The sequence below is a fragment of the Heterocephalus glaber genome, unplaced genomic scaffold, assembly GCF_053883595.1.
Source record: "Heterocephalus glaber isolate CG9 unplaced genomic scaffold, H.glaber_assembly_v1.0 deba00000122, whole genome shotgun sequence".
In the NCBI taxonomy this organism is placed as follows: domain Eukaryota; kingdom Metazoa; phylum Chordata; class Mammalia; order Rodentia; family Bathyergidae; genus Heterocephalus; species Heterocephalus glaber.
Window position 1 is genome coordinate 84,207,118 of NW_028258138.1, and position 20,304 is coordinate 84,227,421.

General features: G+C 40.2%; 1 protein-coding gene across 16 annotated transcripts in view; it reads left to right on the top strand.

The window, feature by feature from the left end:
- Positions 1-20,304, top strand: part of Gabpb1 (GA binding protein transcription factor subunit beta 1) — a 53,862-nt gene that overhangs the window by 28,657 nt on the left and 4,901 nt on the right. For 8 of the 16 annotated variants that reach the window (XM_087180870.1, XM_021261309.2, XM_087180829.1 and 5 more), the window contains 7 exons: positions 1,263-1,370; positions 4,193-4,360; positions 5,463-5,657; positions 6,702-6,849; positions 7,150-7,263; positions 14,034-14,219; positions 16,757-16,872. In XM_087180870.1, the coding sequence (XP_087036996.1) occupies positions 1,263-1,370; positions 4,193-4,360; positions 5,463-5,657; positions 6,702-6,849; positions 7,150-7,263; positions 14,034-14,219; positions 16,757-16,872 (1,035 nt within the window). Of the gene's footprint in view, positions 1-1,262; positions 1,371-4,192; positions 4,361-5,462; positions 5,658-6,701; positions 6,850-7,149; positions 7,264-14,033; positions 14,220-16,756; positions 16,892-20,304 lie in introns of all 16 variants that reach the window. The other 8 variants (XM_087180857.1, XM_087180850.1, XM_004835423.4 and 5 more) reach the window with 6 other exon arrangements.

Consider the following 20,304-nt stretch of genomic DNA (forward strand, 5'->3'; position numbering starts at 1 on the left):
TCTCTAGTACGAGCTTTGGGTTAGTTATGCTCTTTTTCTAGGAGCTTGACATTCTGCATTAGGTTATTTATCTGAGTTTTCTCTGTTTTCCTAATATGGACATTCACTGCTATGAATTTCCCGCATAGAACTGCTTTCATTGTGTCCCCTAGATTCCTGTATGTTGTACTGGCATTATCATTTTCTTGTAGAAACTGTCTAATTTCTTCTTTAATTTCCTCTGTGACCCGTTGGTTGTTCAGGAGGCTGTTACTCAGTTTCCATGTGTTTGTGGGAGTTTTGTGGTTTCTTATGTTATTGACCTCCAATTTTATTGGAGTAACACTGTGGTCTGATAATATACAGGGGATAACTTCAGTTCTTTTACATTTACTTAGACATGTCCTGTGAGCAAGCATGTGGTCTATTTTGGAGAATGACCTGTGTGTGGCTGAAAAGAATGTGTATTCTGATTTTGTGGGGTGGAACACTCTGTAAACATCTATTAAATCCATTTGTTCAATAGCTTGGTTCAGTTCTAAAAGTTCGTTTTTAATTTTTTGTCTAAATCATCTGTCTAATTGTGATAATGGGGTATTGAGGTCCCCCACTACAATTGTATTAATGGTTATTTGGTTTTTCATGCCCATTAATATTTGTTTTGTATAGGTGGGGGCATTCGTATTTGGTGCATATATATTTAGGATTGTCATCTTTTCCTCTTGGATTGTTCCCTTCACAAGGATGTAGTGACTATCTTTGTCTCTCTTAATTAGTTTTGGTTTGAAATCTACTTTGTCTGCAAATAAGATTGCTACCCCTGCTTTTTTTTTTGGTACCGGGGATCGAACTCAGGTCCTTGTGCTTATGAGGCCGGCGCCAGAACCACTGAGCTAAATCCCTGGCCCCACCCTTGCTTTTTTATAGGTTCCTGTTGCATGGAGAACTGTTTTCTATCCTTTTACTTTCAGCCTGTGGATTTCCTTTTGAGTTAGGTGTGTTTCTTGTATACAGCATATTGCTGGATTTTGCTTCTTAATCCATTCTGTCAGTCTGTTTCTTTTGATTGGTTAAAGAGATAATTAAGAGTGGATTTAAACGAGGCTGGGATTTAGCTCAGTGGTGCCACGGCCTTCCTCCTAAGTGCAAGGTCCAGAGTTCGATCCCTGGTAGCAAAAAAAGAAGAGAATGACTTTATTATTAATAAAGACAAGAAGGGAAAAGTCACGTTGTAGTGTGTGAATGGAGATGTTGATGTTCATCTTCTCATCTGCTCTGTTTAGATGTCCCTGGTAGATTTGGGGAAGAAGCTTTTAGAAGCGGCGCGTGCAGGTCAAGACGATGAAGTCCGTATTTTGATGGCAAATGGAGCTCCTTTTACTACAGACTGGGTAAAGAATGACCGTCATGTTGTGGTTTCTTTTTTTTTTTTTCCCTTTTCATTTTTGAGTTTTTTCAGATAAAAATTTAGTTAGCACTATGTTTATAAATAATTTTATGAATTTGTTTTCTCTTTTAGAAGTATAACTCTTAAAATGAATGGTTCAGAACATTTTCTTATATTTGACAACCTTATCCAAATATTGTCCACAAAATTTTTTCTTTTAGACTTTATAGGATGGGATGACTATAAGATGGGATAGAATGAATATAAGATGTAGCTGCTTGGGGTTTAATGTAAAAGCCTTATAAATAGCACAGGTAGAATTTATAATTCAGAAAGTAACAGATAAAGATGAGAGTTACACTGTTAAAAAGAGAACGTGTTTTGCTTAATAGTTGTAAAACTGTTGTGCAATTGTTCAAGAGGAAGAAAGGAATGGGAATGAATTCTTGGTCACTGGAACACAGTTGTAAGAAGGAAAAACAACTAATTCCAGGGGCAAGTGAATGTGGAAAGTGAGGATTAACCCTCCCCCTGCTAACAGTTGAAACTTCCAGATTTTTAAATTCTTCTTCATTCATTTGTCTCTGTTCTTTTATTTTTTTTAATGTCAAATAAAACCATTTGGTTTTTTTTGATTATGGGAAGTTTCAAACATCAAGCCTTGCATACCCTTCAACCAACTTCAGAAGTCGTCAAATCATGATGAATCTTGTTTCTCCTGTAACTCCACTTCTTTTTTTGTGTTATTTTAAAGTACATTCCAGCAGCATTATTAATAATAACGAAACTGGAAACAACCCAGATGTTTATTGGTTGAATGGAATATTGTAGAGCTGAGAAAATTAGTGAATGGCATTGACAGTGATTAACATGAATCATTCTCATGAGCATAATGTTAAGCAGAAGAAAACCAATAGAAGTCACCAAGAAAACACAGGCAGTAGAATTCTCTTTAAAGAAGGTCCAGAGCCAGGTGTGGTGCCTGTGTCCCAGGATCAAGGAGGCTGAGGCAGGAGGATTGCTGAGAGTTTGAGACTAGCCTGAGATCCTGTCTCAAAGGTTCAAATGGGCCAGCCCAAAATATATCATTTGGGGATGTTAGTGATACACAGAAAAAGGAAGCAGTGCTTGTCACAGAAATCTGAGTAGTATTTACCCCTGGAGCCGAGGGAGGGGTTTATATTTAGGGAGTGACGTGTGAGGTAAGCTTTTAATTTCTTGGTAGTGTTTTATTTCTAGGCTGTAGTGACATTGTCACAGATAGTTGCCTTTTCTTTAAACTACATATTATGTGCAAGTGTATATATCAGAACAACCAGAGTGGACCCCAGTAGCACAGGAGAAAAACACCTGGTTGCTAAATGTACTGTTGAGTACTTGGTTAAAATTAGAACTTCAGTATAAGCTGGCCGTGGTGGGTAAGCCTGTTATTCCCAGCTGCTTGGCAGGCTGAGGCAGGACGATCACAAGTTTGAGGCCATCCTGGGCAGTATAGCAACACCCACCCTCTATCCAAAATAAAACAAAAAAATAACGAACAGGATTTAGCTCAGTGGTTCTGGCGCCTGCCTCATAAGCGCAAGGTCCCAAGTTCGATCCCCAGTACAAAAAAAAAAACAAAAAACCAGACTCAAAAAAATAACAAACAAAGACTTGAAGGGTGTAGAAAGGGCTAGCTATAGGGAAATAGGACCAAGTGTGGAGAAGAAGGAATGTTGAGAAATTTCTTTTGATCTGCTAGAATGGCTTTCCTTTAAAAGTATATATATAGTTTTTAATGGTATTAAGCATTCCCGAGGTCAGGGGTTTCAATTTTACTATGCCTGAGGAGTGCATGCCCAGCTTGGTGTTACAACCCCCTTGTGTGACTGGAGGCCGGTTAGTGGCTTTGTGCCTTGGCTCTCTGACTCTCAAGCCAGGGCTGCAGTACTGCTGTGCTCCGAAGAGGTGACGTGGGCTTAGCATGGGAAGTCCTTAGAGCAGTGTGTCCTGAGAGCAGAGTGCTGAGACGCTTGGCTGCCCCTGTCAGCATGCCAGTCTTGGCACATTTGGTGTTCCAGTGAAACACTTTTGCTCCTTGGAAGGTCAGGGACTTGGTGGTCAGAGATGGAGGCTTTTCTGCACCTCTAAGTACACATGGTAGCCAGCACCTGGCTCTGCGTACCCGGGTGCAGAGCCCTGCCTCTCTGTTAACAGCTCTTTCTTCCTCTGTGTGTCGTGGACATCCGCCTACTGGCTGGGCCCCACTGGACCAGTTTCAGAACTGAGCTGTCCTGGTTCTGTCCGGACACCCTGGCGATGCACTATAGTTTTCCCTTCAAAAACAACTCTGAACCCCTTTATAAAAGATCACAGGTTGTATTTTTAAAGTCCTGGAGGGCAGTTGCGATCCACTTAATGTAAAATGTACAGTTACATGTACTTTAGATGAATTTTGTAGGTGAAATAATAGCAAATTTTGTATGATCGTCATAAATAAAACATCCCAGTACTCAGAAAAATTTTTCAAGCCCTGATCATCTCTAATTCTTAATAAAATTAATTTTGCTTAATGAGAAATTAATTTTGGTAAAAATAATGAAGAAAATTCAAATTAGAGGAAGTATGGCTTTTCTTCCTCACCAAGTACAGTAATGGAAATTCTTGAGGGCTCCTGCAAAGAAGATAAAATAAGCTTCAAGCAAGCAATTTCTTCTGAGTTTCTAGTTACTTACTATATACTATGTAAAAAGAAACTATAAAAGAGACCACAGTGGTGGAAGGGGAAGGGTCTTAGGCGCGGCTGTAAATGAGCGTGTTGCTCCCTCCATGTGTTTCCTGTGTCAGCTGGGAACATCTCCACTGCACCTGGCAGCGCAGTATGGCCACTACTCCACCACAGAGGTGCTGCTCCGAGCCGGCGTGAGCAGGGATGCCAGAACCAAAGTGGACCGGACGCCCTTGCACATGGCGGCCTCCGAGGGCCACGCCAGCATCGTAGAGGTCTTGCTTAAGGTTCGTGTTCTCTGCTCAGACCCACTAAGACTTCATGGCTTTATAAGAAGAAGAGAGCTAGTTTTATTGAATGTCTACATCCAGTTTTATCTATGGTATCTCATTCTTTGGTGCATAAGCCAGCAGATTAAAATTGCTGCAGAGTTTTCTTTGGTGAGGGGAAAAGGCCTTCCTTGAGGAAGGAAAGACAGTCCGCTGGGTGAGGATCTCAGCTTTGTCCTAGAAATCCTCATGGAAGAAAACGTAAGACTTGGGTGATTGACAAATTAATGGGTGATATAAATGGGGATTTATCGTCAACCATCCAGATGCCAAAGGGATGGAGAGATTTCTGAAACAGTGATAGACACTGTTCTTGACCCTTTCTTCCTGACCTCTAGGTGAACCTGTGCCAAGGAAACACAGTGCAAGCCGCCAGTGCAAATCGCATGTAATTCTGGATATTCTTTAGCTACTCTGAAGAAGTAAAAATTAACTTTAATGTTATATTTACCCTAGTATATCCAAAACATTTTCATGTCGATATGAAAGCAATATAAATTATTGATGAGATAGCTCACATTCTATTTTTTTGTATTGTCTTTGAATTCCAGTGTTATACATACAGCACATCTTTATCTGCCTGGCTACATTCAAGTGCTTCATAGCCACATGTGTCTACTGGGTTTCAGGTTGAACAGTGTATCTTTTTTATGTTGTGCTGATTTTGAAAACAAAGGATATTTTTAGATAAATGAGAAATTAGGGGATCATCTCCCTTACAGCATTAGACAGTTTTGGAGGAGTGTTCATAGTTGTCTTTTACTTCTTACACCATTCTTAGTCACTGAAAAAAAAATTGCCAGAAGTTTAGTAATTGAAAAAAATTTTTTTCCTTATTTCAAGAAATTAAAAGGAAAGTAGTTGGGGAAATTAGCATGATAGAAAAATGATTTAGCAACAAGTGATAATTGCTGAAATGTATTTAACACACACAAAAGAGTTTATTGTGTTATTTGTTCTTGCTTTAAAGCATAGCAACTAGTATTTCCATGTCAGGAGTTCTTTATATTTCATGTATTAGCATTATGCAGTTATCTTATTTTAAAAAATATTTTTGTAGCATGGTGCTGACGTCAATGCAAAGGATATGTTAAAGATGACAGCTCTACATTGGGCCACAGAACACAATCATCAAGAAGTGGTGGAACTTTTAATCAAATATGGTGCTGATGTACACACGCAAAGTAAATTTTGTAAAACTGCATTTGATATTTCAATAGACAATGGAAATGAAGATTTAGCAGAGATATTACAGGTAACTTGGCTTTTAATTTAAGGAAACAAAGGAAGCTGTAAATAGACAGTTTTCTATTTCATAGATGATTTAAAGCTTATAGCTTTTCATTTTGGACTCAGTTATATTAGACAGTCCTTTATCTCTTCCACTTCCTCTTTATTACTGTTCATTTTCCTGATTCTAAGACCACAGTCTTCATGTAACAGATTAGATAAGGTGAGTATGTTCTCTGTTTTAAGTTTCTGAATTCCCTTTCGCGACATCTTTGTTTTTTTATTTTTGTTGCATATTTGGATACCATATGGGTTTTCAACGCATTATAAATTAGTTTATAAAAATAAAAAAAATTTTTTTTAGCGACCAAAATAAGGTCCTTTGAGTGAGTGATATAGTCATTGTCATTCTGATTTAGTTTTCATCAGCCCCTAAAAAATTTGTATGTGTGCATAGTTACTTGTGCTTGAACTAGCATTACTTATCTTTTCTTCAACTAGAGGACATTGATATAAATTATCTTACTGCCTCTTCTCGCCTATCTTTGTAGAACTCTCTTCTCTAAGATTATCTGACTTTATTGAATTTCCATGGGTTATGTATATTTTATGCTCAGGAAAATGAATTTTCCCATGCCCTTTCTTATTTTTTAATATGTAGGAGTGCAGTCTGAGGGTTGGAGTTGAGGATAGAGAGCAATTTTATTAGGGAGGCCGTGCTCTGTAGTGTTATATATTGCCAAAGGTAGCAGGGGAAATAATTTAAATAGTTTCTGTAGCTATAGAGCAGATTATCTTCCAGTGTTGAGCTTTTCTGTGATCTGTAAAAGCCTTTCAGATCCCCATTTCTTCTCTAACAGGGTTTTGCTGCTTCACTCAGCATGGCATCTTGGCTTATAAATTCATAACTATATTCTCCCACTGCATGCAGCCCATAAACTTATGTTTTCATTTGTATTGTGTGGTCCTTCTTAAAGACTGCTCCTTTCTGTGTTTATTTGTGCCACCTTGAGGATCTGCCACATGTTCTGGTTATAATTCTGAAAACCCTGTGGTGCTGTTGCCCTAGATTGCTATGCAGAACCAAATCAACACCAACCCAGAGAGCCCCGACACTGTGACGATACACGCCGCGACACCACAGTTCATCATCGGACCTGGAGGGGTGGTGAACCTAACAGGTCTGGTATCTTCAGAAAATTCATCCAAGGCAACAGGTATTGAGATGCATGTAGGATAGCTGTTGGGATTTGGTGCAGTAGTAGGAACTCCTCCTTTTAAGAAAGGACTTTTGGAGAATCAGGGTAAGATTCCATCAGCCACCTTGCTATCTTTCATATTGGCAAAATTCTTTCCAATGCGCTCTAAAGAAAGGTGATGCTACAAAGTGTACTGCACACTTTGGAAAAGTAATGCTATCCAGGCTTTGTTTAAGAGTTGAGTAAAGTAGAATACAACGTGAGAACTATGTATTGGATTAAGTTTGTTAAAAATTCCTGCTTTTTCTTTCCTTACAGATGAAACGGGTGTGTCTGCTGTCCAGTTTGGAAACTCCTCTACGTCAGTATTAGCTACATTAGCTGCCTTAGCTGAAGCTTCTGCTCCATTGTCCAATTCTTCAGAAACTCCAGGTTAGAAAAGCCAGTTGCATGTGTACAGTAAAAGCTGCCAATTCAGATACTTCAGTTACTTCGGAAGGCCTGGAAGTATCAGGAGAGGCTGGGCTTGCTTGGGCAGGGTTGAGGTTATGTCCAGCTGTAGGGTGGGGCGGGGCAGGGAGGGACGTCTGCTGCTGAGCTCCAGTGGGTTAAATAGACCCCTGCGGTTCACAGAAAATTGGTCTGTTTACCCAGTTTGTCCCATGTTTTACCAGTTTGTGATTTATTTAAATCCAGCATATACATCTATATGAAGTTACTGTCATTTTATAAATTGAATTTTTAGTATCTGTGTTAGAATGATACAAAAATGTTGCCTTGCAGAACTAAGAAATAGTGTACAAAACCACTCCAAGGGTTACTTTTTAGATGATGACATACAATATTGGCGAATGGCAGCTTCAGACAAGCTTTGCTTTATACTGACCTGAACTGTTGCTGTAAATATTTTTAATTGGGAAATTTAAAGCCCAAGAAATATTTTTACTGTAGTTTAAGCCACTATGTTTGGGTCAATGCTTATAAGATAGTAAAGAATAGTTGTGATTTATTGATTTAATGTTTCTTTTAAAAAATTGATGAATAATAACAGTTTATTGAACACTTTGTGCTAGGCACTGTTGTAAATGTTTAGTCTCATTGAATCTTCTCTCTGATTGTTTGGTTTTTTTGTTTTTTTGGTACTGGGGATCGAATTTGGGACCTTGCACTTACAAGGCAGGCGCTCTATGATTGTTTTTTTAACTTAGGAGAAGAAAAAACTTTTTCTCTGTTCTCTTTTTCTAACTAATTGATAGCAGATATTACCCATTCCCCATCTTCTTCAGCATCATAATCAAAGCCTTCTCATAATCAAAGTCTTCAGATTTTTCTGAATTACTTTTGGCCATGCGCAGTGGGTGTCATCACGTTGATGGAATGCTTTTATAACTGACCCCTCGATATCTTCAGCACCTTTGCAACTGCAGAATTTATCAGAGAAAACTGGGTCCAAACCTGGGATGTGGCCTAGTGGTAGAGTGCATGCTCAGTGCACGGGAGGCTGTGGTTCAGTCCCCAGCACTATAGAAGAGAGGACAAAAAGAGAAACTGAGGTCACTGGTGGTTCCTATTTGGTTAAACTTGAACATTTTTTAAATTAAATTGCATGTACCTGAAAATTAAATAGCTTTGCTTGAAAGCCAGCTGACATTTAGATTTTTGGCTCAGTGAATTGGTCACACTAGCTTTTCTCACTTCTACTACCTTTAAAAATATTATGGTCCAGTTTGTGAGAATGAGTAATTTCAGCTGATTTTTACTGCGTGGGACTGATGCTGTTCTCTGAACACAGTAAGCTTGCATTCCAGTGCTGCACCAGAGTGGTGTCTTTAGGGTAGTGAGAGCTTGAGTGAAGTCGAAGCCGAGGCGAGCGTGCTGCTAGTGCGCCTGAGTGACAGCCCCATGGCATGTGTGATCAGGGGTACTGGAGTCTTCCTGCTGGGTGGGCCTGCCCCAGGTGACAGCTTTGCTTCTTGGCTGCCCAGTTTCTTTTTCTGTCAGTCGTCAGACTCATCCTGGTTTTAGTAATGTTTGACAGTACGCAATATTTTCAAGGGGATCTTAGGTTATGAGAAATGTATTACATGCACCTCCATTTTACGTGAGGTGAAACACGGGTTTGTGGAGGTGGAGCAGTTTTTTCTAGGTCCTGTGGCTGTTAATAGTACAGGGTTTGTGTTCACAGTTTACCTCCTGAGTTACGTGTGGGTAACCCCTGTGATACACTTCGCTGTGCGGTTTCTTCGGTTGATCTGTGGACTAGTCTCTCTTTGAATGTGTGTTGTTTGGTTTGTGATGGGAATAACTATTTGTATGTCCATCATTTTGTCTTCTAGAGGTGTCTAGGTTTTTCGAGTAGGCTGTTGCAGTAAGTGTTCTGCTGCCATCTTGGCATATTTAAGTGATTATAGATGAACATGTAGTGTGAGAACTGTTAGTACACCACTTGTTACTGTTCATATTCTGTCTTACCAGCGAAGTGATGTAATAAACATTGCAGCAGCACATGGCCATATTTAAGTAGAGACTGCTGGCTGCCTGGTCTTACAGATAGAGAGAAAGAGAAAGCCCTTGGGATCAGCTAGGGTGCTGTGCCATTTCACTGGGGAGTCTGGCTCCAAGTAATCTGGCTTTCATGATTTCAGCAGGACTGTTTTTGTCATACAAATCAAATTTTAATATTAGTCACGGAGAACCTCCTACAGTCTACTAAAATGCTCTTGTTGCAAAACCAAAGGATTGGGCCGGGGATTTAGCTCAGTGGCTCCACTGCCTGCTTCACAAGTTCAAGGTCCCAAGTTTGATCCCTGGTACCAAAAAAAAAAAACCAAAAACCAAAGGATACCTGTCTTCTCAGCTATGAGCAAATGTAACTGCGTGTGGTCAGGACCTGATGTTTAGAATGTCTCACTGGATTACGTTCTTGCTCAGAAAAAAGACATCACTTGGAGCTGGAGTGGGGGAGGCTGTGGTGGGGGAGGGTGTGAGGTGTGCTGCAAAGAATGGACAGAAGTGTGCACATAGGAGCTCACCCAAGTCATGCCTTGGAGGATGTCCTTTGTTTTCTAATGTTGGTTCAAAATGAAGAGACGGAATGTGGGCAGTGTCTGTTGGGAATTGAAGTTATGTTCTTCCTCCTGAGGAAAACCCCTGCCTTGAAGCACACTCTTCTAAAGGAGTCACATGCTCTTGTCTGTCTGCCAAAGTTCCCAGGTTCCTCTGGGTGGGCTGTGGGATCTTCCTGGAGGAGTAAGGAAAAATTAGGAAAAAGTTGGGGAAGAGCATTTTAGGGAGTGAAGCTTTTGAGGCGAAAAGCTTTTCAGGGAGCCCAGAACCCAGTGAGTGGGAGAGTAACCTAACCCAGGGTGGTTCAAGATAAGATTATACCAGACTTTTCAGATGATCACGGCCGAGCCTGGTGGTGCAGGCCTCTGATCCCAGCACTCTGGCAGGCTGAGGAAGGAAGATTGCAAGTTAGAGCCTAGACAGGGCAATTCAATGAGTTATTGGAACCCTGTCTTGAAATAAAAAATAGCCTGGAGATGTAGCTCTGTGCAAAGCCCCCGAGTTCAGTCAATCCCCAGTACCATAGTCAGTAAAATCATCGTTATGGTAGGTTTAGAAGAATGTTCTGGAAGGTATTTAGTTAGAACTCTGATACAACCAGGAACGAGATAAAATCGTAGCATGAATAAGGGTTTGGCAGAGAGCTAGTAAGAAGTGAATAGATTTGGGAATTATTTGGGATGTAGAATTAGAAGCTGTAATTGTTTAAGTTGTAAATCATCTGTCTGCAGTGTAGTTATCTGGTCCTTTAAAAAATAACCTTACGTGGCCGGGGATTTAGCTCAGTGGTTCCGCCGCCTGCCTTGCAAGCACAAGGACCTGAGTTCGATCCCTGGTACTAGAAAAATAAAAAAATAAAAATAACCTTACTTGAGACTTATTCTGTAGTTGTATCCTTATAGTCCTATTATCAGCTTTTCCTTGCTTAGCTTTATTCTTGTGTCCCAGTGGTCCGTGATCACTTTTGTTATCTTTAAGTCAGCTTCAGTTAGTTGCTAGTAAAGTGATATTTCAAAAGGTGTAATGTGGCTGGTAGCTGTTAAAGGTTCTTCTCAGCCTGGGATTTAGCTCAGTGGCAGGCAAGCGCAAGGTCCCCGGTGCCAGGGAAAAAGTTCCCACTTCTCTTCCTCCTAGTGAAGTTTGAACCAGGTACCTGTTGCACATTGTTTTTTAAAATAGGGTAGAAAAACAAAATTGGCTTTAAGGATAAATTACTGGGCCTCATAAGGTTGTTTTGGTTTTTAGTTTCAGGTTTCATTACAGGCATAATACCTTTTAAATATTTTTCCAATAAATTTTTTTTTAACTTTTCAGTTTTTTTTTTTTTTTTTGGTACTGGGGATCGAACTCAGGACCTTGTGCTCATGAGGCAGGCACCGTGCCACTGAGCTAAATCCCCGGCCCTGAGACTTTTCAGTCTTACCAAACTCAACTCAACTCTCCCCTCCCCTCCCCTCCCCTCCCCTCCCCTCCCCTCCCCTCCCCCCTCCCTCTCCCCTCCCTCTCCCTCTCCCTCTCCCTCTCCAAGGGGGAAAGGTTTATTTGGCTTACAGTTTGTGGAGGTTTCAGACGTTAATAGGCTGGCTCCAAGGGAGGGTGGTGTGGCAGATGGGCCTTCCAGAGGAGAAAAAGTGCATGGCAGCAAAAAGGTAGCAAAAGCAACAAGTTGAACTTTTCAAAAGACTGTTTTTCTGAGCCTTATTGCAGGTTTATGGCATTATAATTTAAAAGTTGTGTCGGACAAGGGGTCTCAGGTGTCTTCAAAGCTGCTGTAGTTAACGAGCTCTTTACTACGACCTGACTTTTTTTTTTTTAACTGTACATCCTTTTATTGGTACATTTTAGGTGTACAATATAATGACATTCACTATTGGAAATTTGCACCTTTACATAATCTCTCTTGGTTCTTATTTTTCCCCCTTCCCCTGCCCTCCCTTCAACCCCTCTATCCCTCCCTATTTACAAAGACTTTGTTTCCATTTTCTCATATTAGTTCCATTCCCTTCTTTCCCTACCCCTCCCACTTCCCTTTCCCCTTTGCCCCTTTTCTTCCTGTTTCACATTGTCTATTATACCTTTTAGTCCTTATTTACACTCTCAGTTTCTCACACCAGAGAAACTATTCGGTATTTACACATGTGTGTCCTATTTACTTCACTTAAGATTATGGCCTCAATGTGCATCCATTTAGCTATAAATGTCTCTAGTTTCTTGTTCTTTATGGCTGAGTAGTACTCCATTTTATAAAAAAAAAAACACATTTACTTTATTCAGTCTCCAGCTGATGGGCATTTGGGCTGCTTCCAAGTTTTAGCTATTACAAACTGTGCTGCTGTGAACATGGGTGCACATATATCACTGTGGTATGATTTTTTTAATTCTTTGGGGAAGATACCCAGCAGGGGAATAGCTGGGTCAAATGGGACCTCTAGTCCTAGTTCTTTGAGGTATCTCCATACTGATTTCCACAGTGGTTGCACCAGTCTACACTCCCACCAGCAGTGGAGCAGGGTTTCTCTTTCCCCACAGCCCCACCAGAATTTGTTACTGGTTGATTTCTTGATAGCAGCTACTCTTTGTGGGGTGAGGTGGAATCTCAGCGTTGTTTTCATTTGCATCTCTCGACCAGTGATGCTGAACATTTTTTCATATGTTTATTTGCCATTTGTACTTATTTATGTGAGAAATGTCTGTTCATTTCAGATGCCCATTTTTGGATTGGGTCTTTAAATTTGGGAGATCTGATTTTTTTAAGTTCTTTATAGATTCTGGATAGTAGACCTTTGTCTGAGGAACAGCAGGTGAAAATTTTTTCCCACATTGTGGGTTGTCTCTTCACACTGCTGGTGGTTTCTCTTGTTGTGCAGAAGCTTTTTAATAAGAGATCCCACTTGGTTGTTTGTGCTAGTTCATGGGCAACTGAGGTTTTGTTCACAAAATCTTTTCCTGTACCAATGTCTTTCAAGAGTTCTACTTAACCTCTGTTCCAGCTGGTTCAGTGTTTCTGTTTTAATATTTAGATTTTAATCCATTTTGATTTTAGTTTAGTGCATGGTGAGAGATACAGGTCTAATTTTAGCCTTTGGCAAGTTGAAACCCAATTTCTCCAGCACCATTTATTAAAGAGGCTATCTTTCCTCCAGTGAGGGTGGTTGGCTCCTTTGTCAAAGAGGTGACTGAGTGTGTCTGGAGTTGTTTCTGCATCTTCTAATCTGTTCCACTGGTCCTCAGACGACCTGACTTTTTAATTAGATCAATGAATATTTATGGTATTAGGGTTACTTTTTATCAAGGGAGTTTTACATTTTGGAATATATGTATATATTTTAAGTTAACAATCTTTTTAGAGTGCTTAGTTCTTCTTTTATTCTTACGTGTTTCACCATTTCATTGTGGGTTATTTTTAAGGTTTCTGGGGGTGATAGGGGGCATACTTTGTCTTCTGTAATTGGTTTCCTTTTAATTTTTTCTTAAATACTTTACTGTCACACAACTTAAAAAGAAAGCTTGTAGATGAAAGGAAAGAACTCTATATTATTTAATGACAGTCATTATATATAGTACAAAGATGAAAGTTTTTAGAGTTGTGCCTTAATTTTGTGTGATCTCAGAAGTTTCTTATATATCATTATGGTTTAAAATATTACTGTTTGTACTTAGCGTTCAACTAGTGAACATTTCTTTTTCATATGGATATTTTTTTTAAAAATCAAAGCAATAGTTAATGTGCATGAAAGCCTTAGTAATTTTCTATTGAATCCATTGCTGTTTTATGCCCCACACTTCATTTTGTAACTGTCTCCCTGAAATTTTCTTAAGTGCTTGGTGACAAAACTAAATTATAGTTTAAGACAAACAAAAATAGTGAGAGCACTCAAAACAAAGGCTATTTGCATTTTTAGTATTCTGGGTTTCTGTTGTGACCTTTGATTACCAAAGAACATTCTACCTACCAGTGGCAGCTAGGCCTCTGGGCACAGGTGTGTCCTGAAAACTAGGTCCTGAGATTTGTATTGCCTTTTTATAAAAGCAGTTCATACATTTATGGCCTTTCTTTCTGTCTTTAGAAACCCTTTACGGCACTTCTCTTCATACTGCGAGATACGTTCACCAATGTTTACTTCTTCTTCTTCCAGTAGTGGCCACGGAGGAGGTGGTTACAGCAGAGTCCGTGGATGGTGCAATTCAGCAAGTAGTCAGCTCAGGGGGTCAGCAGGTCATCACCATAGTTACAGATGGGATCCAGCTCGGAAACTTGCACTCTATTCCGACCAGCGGGATAGGTCAGCCCATCATTGTGACCATGCCAGACGGACAGCAAGGTCAGTAGTAGACATTTATATCAGGTTGATGTTATTTTCAGTTCTCAGGAAATTGGGATGTATTTTCCAAACTACTTATTTTTGTCTCGAATTATTTTTTGAAACCTTTTGCAGTAGACATAACTGCCTAATATTATTTGCTTAGGCTGATGCTAACATGAGCTTGAAGCTGAGCTTGTACCTGTGATCCTACCACTTGCAGGAGCAGGGGCAGGGGCTTTGAATCTGGCCTGGGCAGTTTAGTACGACCGTCTCAAAATATGAAAAGAAAAGAAGAGGGCACGGTGTGCTGTGAAGGCCCTGAGTTCCATCCCCTAACCACCAAAAGAGGCTTAAATACCACCACAGACAGTGTAGAAACCAAGTCAGCATTGGCTAATGCTTTTCTGCACCATGTCATGCAACTTACGTAGCATATGAACTTTAAAAAATCCCATGTACGAAGAGCTCCTGAGTTCTTCCCCAAGTTGAGCTTGGGGCTTGTAGTAGGAATATGGTGACAGTTTTTATATGTTTATTGTAAATTTCCCCCATTTTTTTTCTTTTGAAACCACAAAGAGTAACAAGATGAATGAAACAAAAGCTCAGACACATTCCAAGTCCAAGAAAACCTCAGAATTCCACATTTTAAGAGCTGCCCAAAGCACTGAGACCATCACAGCCAAGGCAGGAGGACTCAGACACCCACAGGGTGCATTAGGGAAAAGTGAGGCAGGGCGCGGAGAGCCCAGTGAGCGCCCACACCCGGGCATGGGGCCCAGGCTGTGGGGAGGAAGTGCTGCAGGCCTGGATAAGAGAGGGAGGCAGGAGGATCCTGAGAAGGCAGAGGGGAGGGCCGCACAGCCTGTCTGAGCAGGGCCCCCCAACTTCGCTCCATCCCCACCGCAGGAAGGAGAATGGCCAGGCATGCCGACTGCCTGTTCTCTGGAAAGGGAAAGAATTGGCGGAGGTAGAACTTCTAAACCAGGTTTGGTTTTGAGTGACAGAGGAGGTGTGGCGCTAACGAGAGACCAGATTCAGGAAAAGGCATTGTTACTGTAGCACAGAGGAGGGAACCTGCACCGTGAGTGGGCTCGGTGGCCTCTCTCTCCAGGCTGCAGAAACCGCCTGCTGATGGCTGGTCCAAGAGTTGGGTCAGGCCTCTGTGCTTTGTGAAGCTATGAAGAACCAACTCTTAATTGTTTAGAAGCAAAGAAAACACTTAGAAATATTTGCATCAAGCAGATAGAAAATGTGACGTTATACAGACTAAAATTACTATTGAACAAATGGAAGGAGAGCCATGATTTATGACGAGAAGGCTCAAAAAATCATCAAGTTTTCAATTCATGGTTAATTTATAAATGTGGTGCATCATAAAAAAAGACCATTAGTTTGCTTGTAAAGCAGTGTTCGGGCTGGGCCTTAGGAGCAGCAGAAAGACGGTGTCGCAATCTGGAGGCGGAGCCAGCCCCACGGCGTCAGCAGGTATGGTGGCTCCTGCGGCCTCCCTTTGGCTTGCATGTGGCCACCCCAGCTGGGTCCTCCCCTGGGCCGCTCAGCCTGTGTGGCGGTGGTGTCTGTGTCCTGGTCACTGTGGTCATAGGACACCTCATTTTACCATAACCACCTCTTGGAAGGCCTTGTCTCCTGCCAGAATCCCTTTCTGAGTCCCTGGGCTTAGGACTTCAGTGTCTGAATAATTCCCGGTGTGGGATGGGGGAGGACACAACTCAGTCTGTAACAGATCACTTGCCGAATGGTTCTGTTACGTTGATGGTGAGAGGAGGAAAGAAGAAAAACACAGAAACTCTGGAAGAAGTGTGAGGGGGCCTACTGAATATTAAAGAAAACTTTAAAATGCTGCTGTAGATGTTGGGATGGTTTTGCATGGTCCTGTCCTGCAGAGCAAGGGCAGCCTCTCTCTGAATTTACTTTCCTGTGGAGAACAGGTCTGTGATGTGTTCATGATCAGACATCCGCACGGCAGGATCAGCCTCTCATAGGAGGGAAGCTGTCTGAGTGCTTGTGTGAGAGACAGTGTGGACAAATGCAGCGCAGTGTACTGGGTGTGTCGTCCCAGTGGTGCACTTGCAGGCGTGCTGTCTGCACACAGCATCCTCGTTTTCACACACATTAGTGCAGGAACACACAAAAAACTAATACAAAGTGATTGTATTGGTAGGGGTGGCCATGAGACCTCTCAAAATATGCTTGTTAAATATTTGGATTCTAGGCCGGGATGTAGCTCAGTGGTTCTGCCACCTGCCTCGAAAGTTCAAGGTTCTGAGTTTGATCCTGGTACCAAAAAAAAAATTTGGATTCTAAAGCTATGTGAATGAACATGTTATTTATAAAATTTACAAACTAGATGTTACTTAAAGTAGATTTCAATACAGAAGCCAGAAAGTGAAATAGACAAATACAGAGCAAGTCAGTGTTTTGAAATTGGTTGGAACATGTGTATTTTAGGTGAGCGGCACCAACAAAGTTACTTCCAGCTTTATTTCTATTAAAGGTACCTGAGAATGAAGTAATGTGTACATTTTCCGTTCTAGTGTTAACAGTTCCTGCGACAGACATTGCTGAAGAAACTGTTATAAGTGAAGAGCCGCCAGCTAAGAGACAATGTATTGAAATAATTGAAAACCGGGTGGAATCTGCAGAAATAGAAGTAAGGAGTCTTTTACCCGGTGTGTTTTGCGGCAATCATCCAAAATAAATTCTTTTTTATTTTTTATTATTATTTTGTCTCATATTTATTACAGTGTGTTTTTTTTTTTTTTGGATACAGAATGAAAGTGCATGGTATTATTATCCTTTTGTTTACTTTTTTTTTTGCCTTACACATATAGCAAGCCCTCAATAAATAAATATTGAATGAATGAGTGAGTGAAGCATTTGTTTGTGACGAAGCCTGCCATCCTGGTAACATTGGAATGTCTTTGGTTTTCACAATCCACCCTTTGTTTTCTGTTTATCTTCTACGTGTCATTCTCATAAGTCATTAAAGGAAAATACAACTATATATGGACTAAAAACATCTTTTTTCTATCAAAAGTGAAACTCAAATAAATGTCTACTTGGGCTGTCCAAGGTCCTTGTAAAGAAGGCTGATGTTTGTCCAATGGGTTGCATTTTTTAAAATAGTATATAGCTGCTAAGATTCCCCTTCTTTCCCGTCACACCAGTTTCTAAGTGTGTACTAGTTTGTAGTGTAACAAAACCACAATTACCCCACAGGGTTTTTACCCCTCACATGAGTATAAATAAGATTGTTTCCTGAAGTCATAATTTATATAAAATGCAAACAAGGTTGTTTTTTAATATCTGCTGTGTAAATAGAATTGAACTTGAAATCAGTTAAGCTGGGTTTGGAATGCCCTCTTTTGACCACCAACTTTAAAGCAAATTGTCTTATCTTTCTGAGTCTCATTTATTTTCTTCTACTTTGGAAACTAGAATGATAATCATCTCCATTTTAGGGTTTTTATGAATATTGCAAAAGCATACTCTTTATATAGTATATTTGTATCTGTTACAAGCATAGTAAATTTGGTGAATATTTAGTAGTTCTTTTAAAAGTTCTTTGGGGCTGGGAATTTAGCTCAGTGGCACCGCGGCTGCCTCGAAAGTGCAAGGTGCTGAGTTTGATCCCCGGTACCAAAAAAAAAAATTCTTGTTATTACTACAGGAAGGGGACTTTCTGTAAAAATTTACTAAAAAGGCAGCATAACTGAAGACTATTAGAATATACCTTTGTATACTCATTTAAATATCAGACTGCTATATCTTTGACTATAATCATTATTGAGTTTAAAAGAATTTGATTAATGGCTTAACCAGAATGTCTGGTAAAATTACAACTTTATTCAGTGTGGGTTGTTTTCAAAATTTAAAGTGATATGCAGGATAATGAAGTTCTTATTCACTATTCCATCAAGTAATACCAGCATACTTATTATTTAATACTCTTTATTGTCATTTTCTGACTTGTCAAATGGTCTTTTTCAAGCATACAAGGTGAAAAAATTTTGTCGAAACATTTTAAATAAAACATTAAAAAAGTTATCTAATAAAACATTTTAAATTACTTGAATTTTTATTAAATATAAGATTAATCAACAAGTTGTATGTTTCTGGTGACAAATGTGCAGCCTGTCCCTTTCTTTGGTGGTGACCAATGAATAGTCCCTGTTTCCCAGTTCTGCCTGATTCTCTTCTCATGTTCCAGAGATTAGGGAAGACAGTTACAGTAAGAAAGTAGGAATTGAGGTGTATTAACTAACTAGGACCAAGGAGACTAAACTTTAAGGAGGTGGCATTTCAGCTTGGAATAAAGAGCAGGGTTTTCTGTTCTGTTTTTAATAGAACTTTCTGGTAATGGAAATCTTACTCATTTCCATAACTGGAAATGTTCAGGACAAGGTTGCTGGACCTTGCAGCAGTTGTGGAGAGACCTGACCTGTGCAGCGAGTGTAGCTGGTGGGAAAGGGCCGGTGTTGGAGCAGGAAGGATGACCAGGGCTATGGCAAGCCGGGGAGTTGTCATGCCTTTGGATTTTTATTCTTAGATTAGCAGTAGTGTTATCCTGGGGACAGGCTTGTTTGTATACTGCTTTTGTAAATAACAGCTTGGCCTCCAAACCCGAAAAGTTTGTTTGAAGCAGTGGTTAGCCGGGGCAGTTCTGATCCCAAGTGACATCTGACAATGCTTGGAGACTCTTTTGGTTGTTACAGTTAGTGGCAAACCACTGGCATTTGGTGGGTAGAGTGGACATCTTGTGATGCCCAGGACAGCATTCAGAATTTATGTGCTCCAAAATTATCAATATGAGATTGAAGTGCTCCAAAGGAATTTAAAAATTAGCTCACGTACCAAATCTAGCACTAGTGCATTTTCTGTTTGTGTCCACAGTTGGCCAGAGTGACTACAAAGGTGGTCAGAATTTATGTTTGTGATATTTTCCAGCTAACAATGGAAAGGTTTCCCCAATAATCCCTAGAAAAATTAGTTTATACATCTGTATTAAAGCAATGTAGAATTTCTTAGGAAGATATGAATAAGACTCTAAATTACAATAGTGCATTAAACGTTTGTTAACCACCTCTTGATATTACTGTATTGATTCTTTCGGAGAAAGTGCTGTTTCCAGCTTTCTTCCATAAGTAAGCATTAGCCTGTTCTGAAAAAACTTAATCTCCATACACACAGGGAGAGAGAGAATATCATTAAATCATTAAGAAAAACAAAATATCTCTCTTCCTATGTGAATCTAGGAAGGGTCTTTACTCTTTCTTTGTCATGCAAATTAGAGACAAATACGTTTATTAGTGACTTTTGTTTATTTTTGAGATTAGCTTTTTTTTCCCTTTTTTTAAATTCTGGGAGTGAATGAAGGGCCTCATGCATGCTAGTCAAGTGCTGTACCACTGAGCTACACCCCAGCTCTTATCTATGAAATATTTATGTCCCTTAATCAGGGATGGATTGAAATCCTTAGTATTCTTTTAAAAAATCTCTGCAAGTGGTAAACAATAATATTTTATTAAACATTTATTCCTGGGGCTTGAGCTCAGGAGTGCTGTACTACTGAGGTACATCCCCAGCCCTTTTGATTTTTTAGTTTTTTATTTATTTTTTTGGTACCGGGGATCGAACTCAGGACCTTGCACTTGCCAGGCAGACATGGTGCCACTGAGCTACATCCCAGGTCCGATATTTTAGTTTTTAAATTTTGAGACAGGGCCTTGCTAAGTTGCCCAGACTGGCTGTGAACTTGTGGTATTTTGGCCTTGGCCTGGCTTCAGTGGTTGGGATTTATAGGTGTGTGCCAGTGAACTGTTAGAGTGTTACCTCTTCTTGATAAGTCTTTCTTTATGGGCTGTGGAGTCTGTTGCAGCTGCTCAGCTCTGCCATTGTACTGAGAAAGCAGCAGAGATAGTTTGCAAATAGGTGGGTGTGGCCGTATTTTGAGAAACTTTATTCATACAAACAAGATCATTATTACATTTGGCCTGGGGCAGTTAATTGATCTTCACACACGAGGAAACATTTCACACCTGCAGCCTAGTCCTTACCCCCCCCCCCCCCCCCCCCCCCCCGT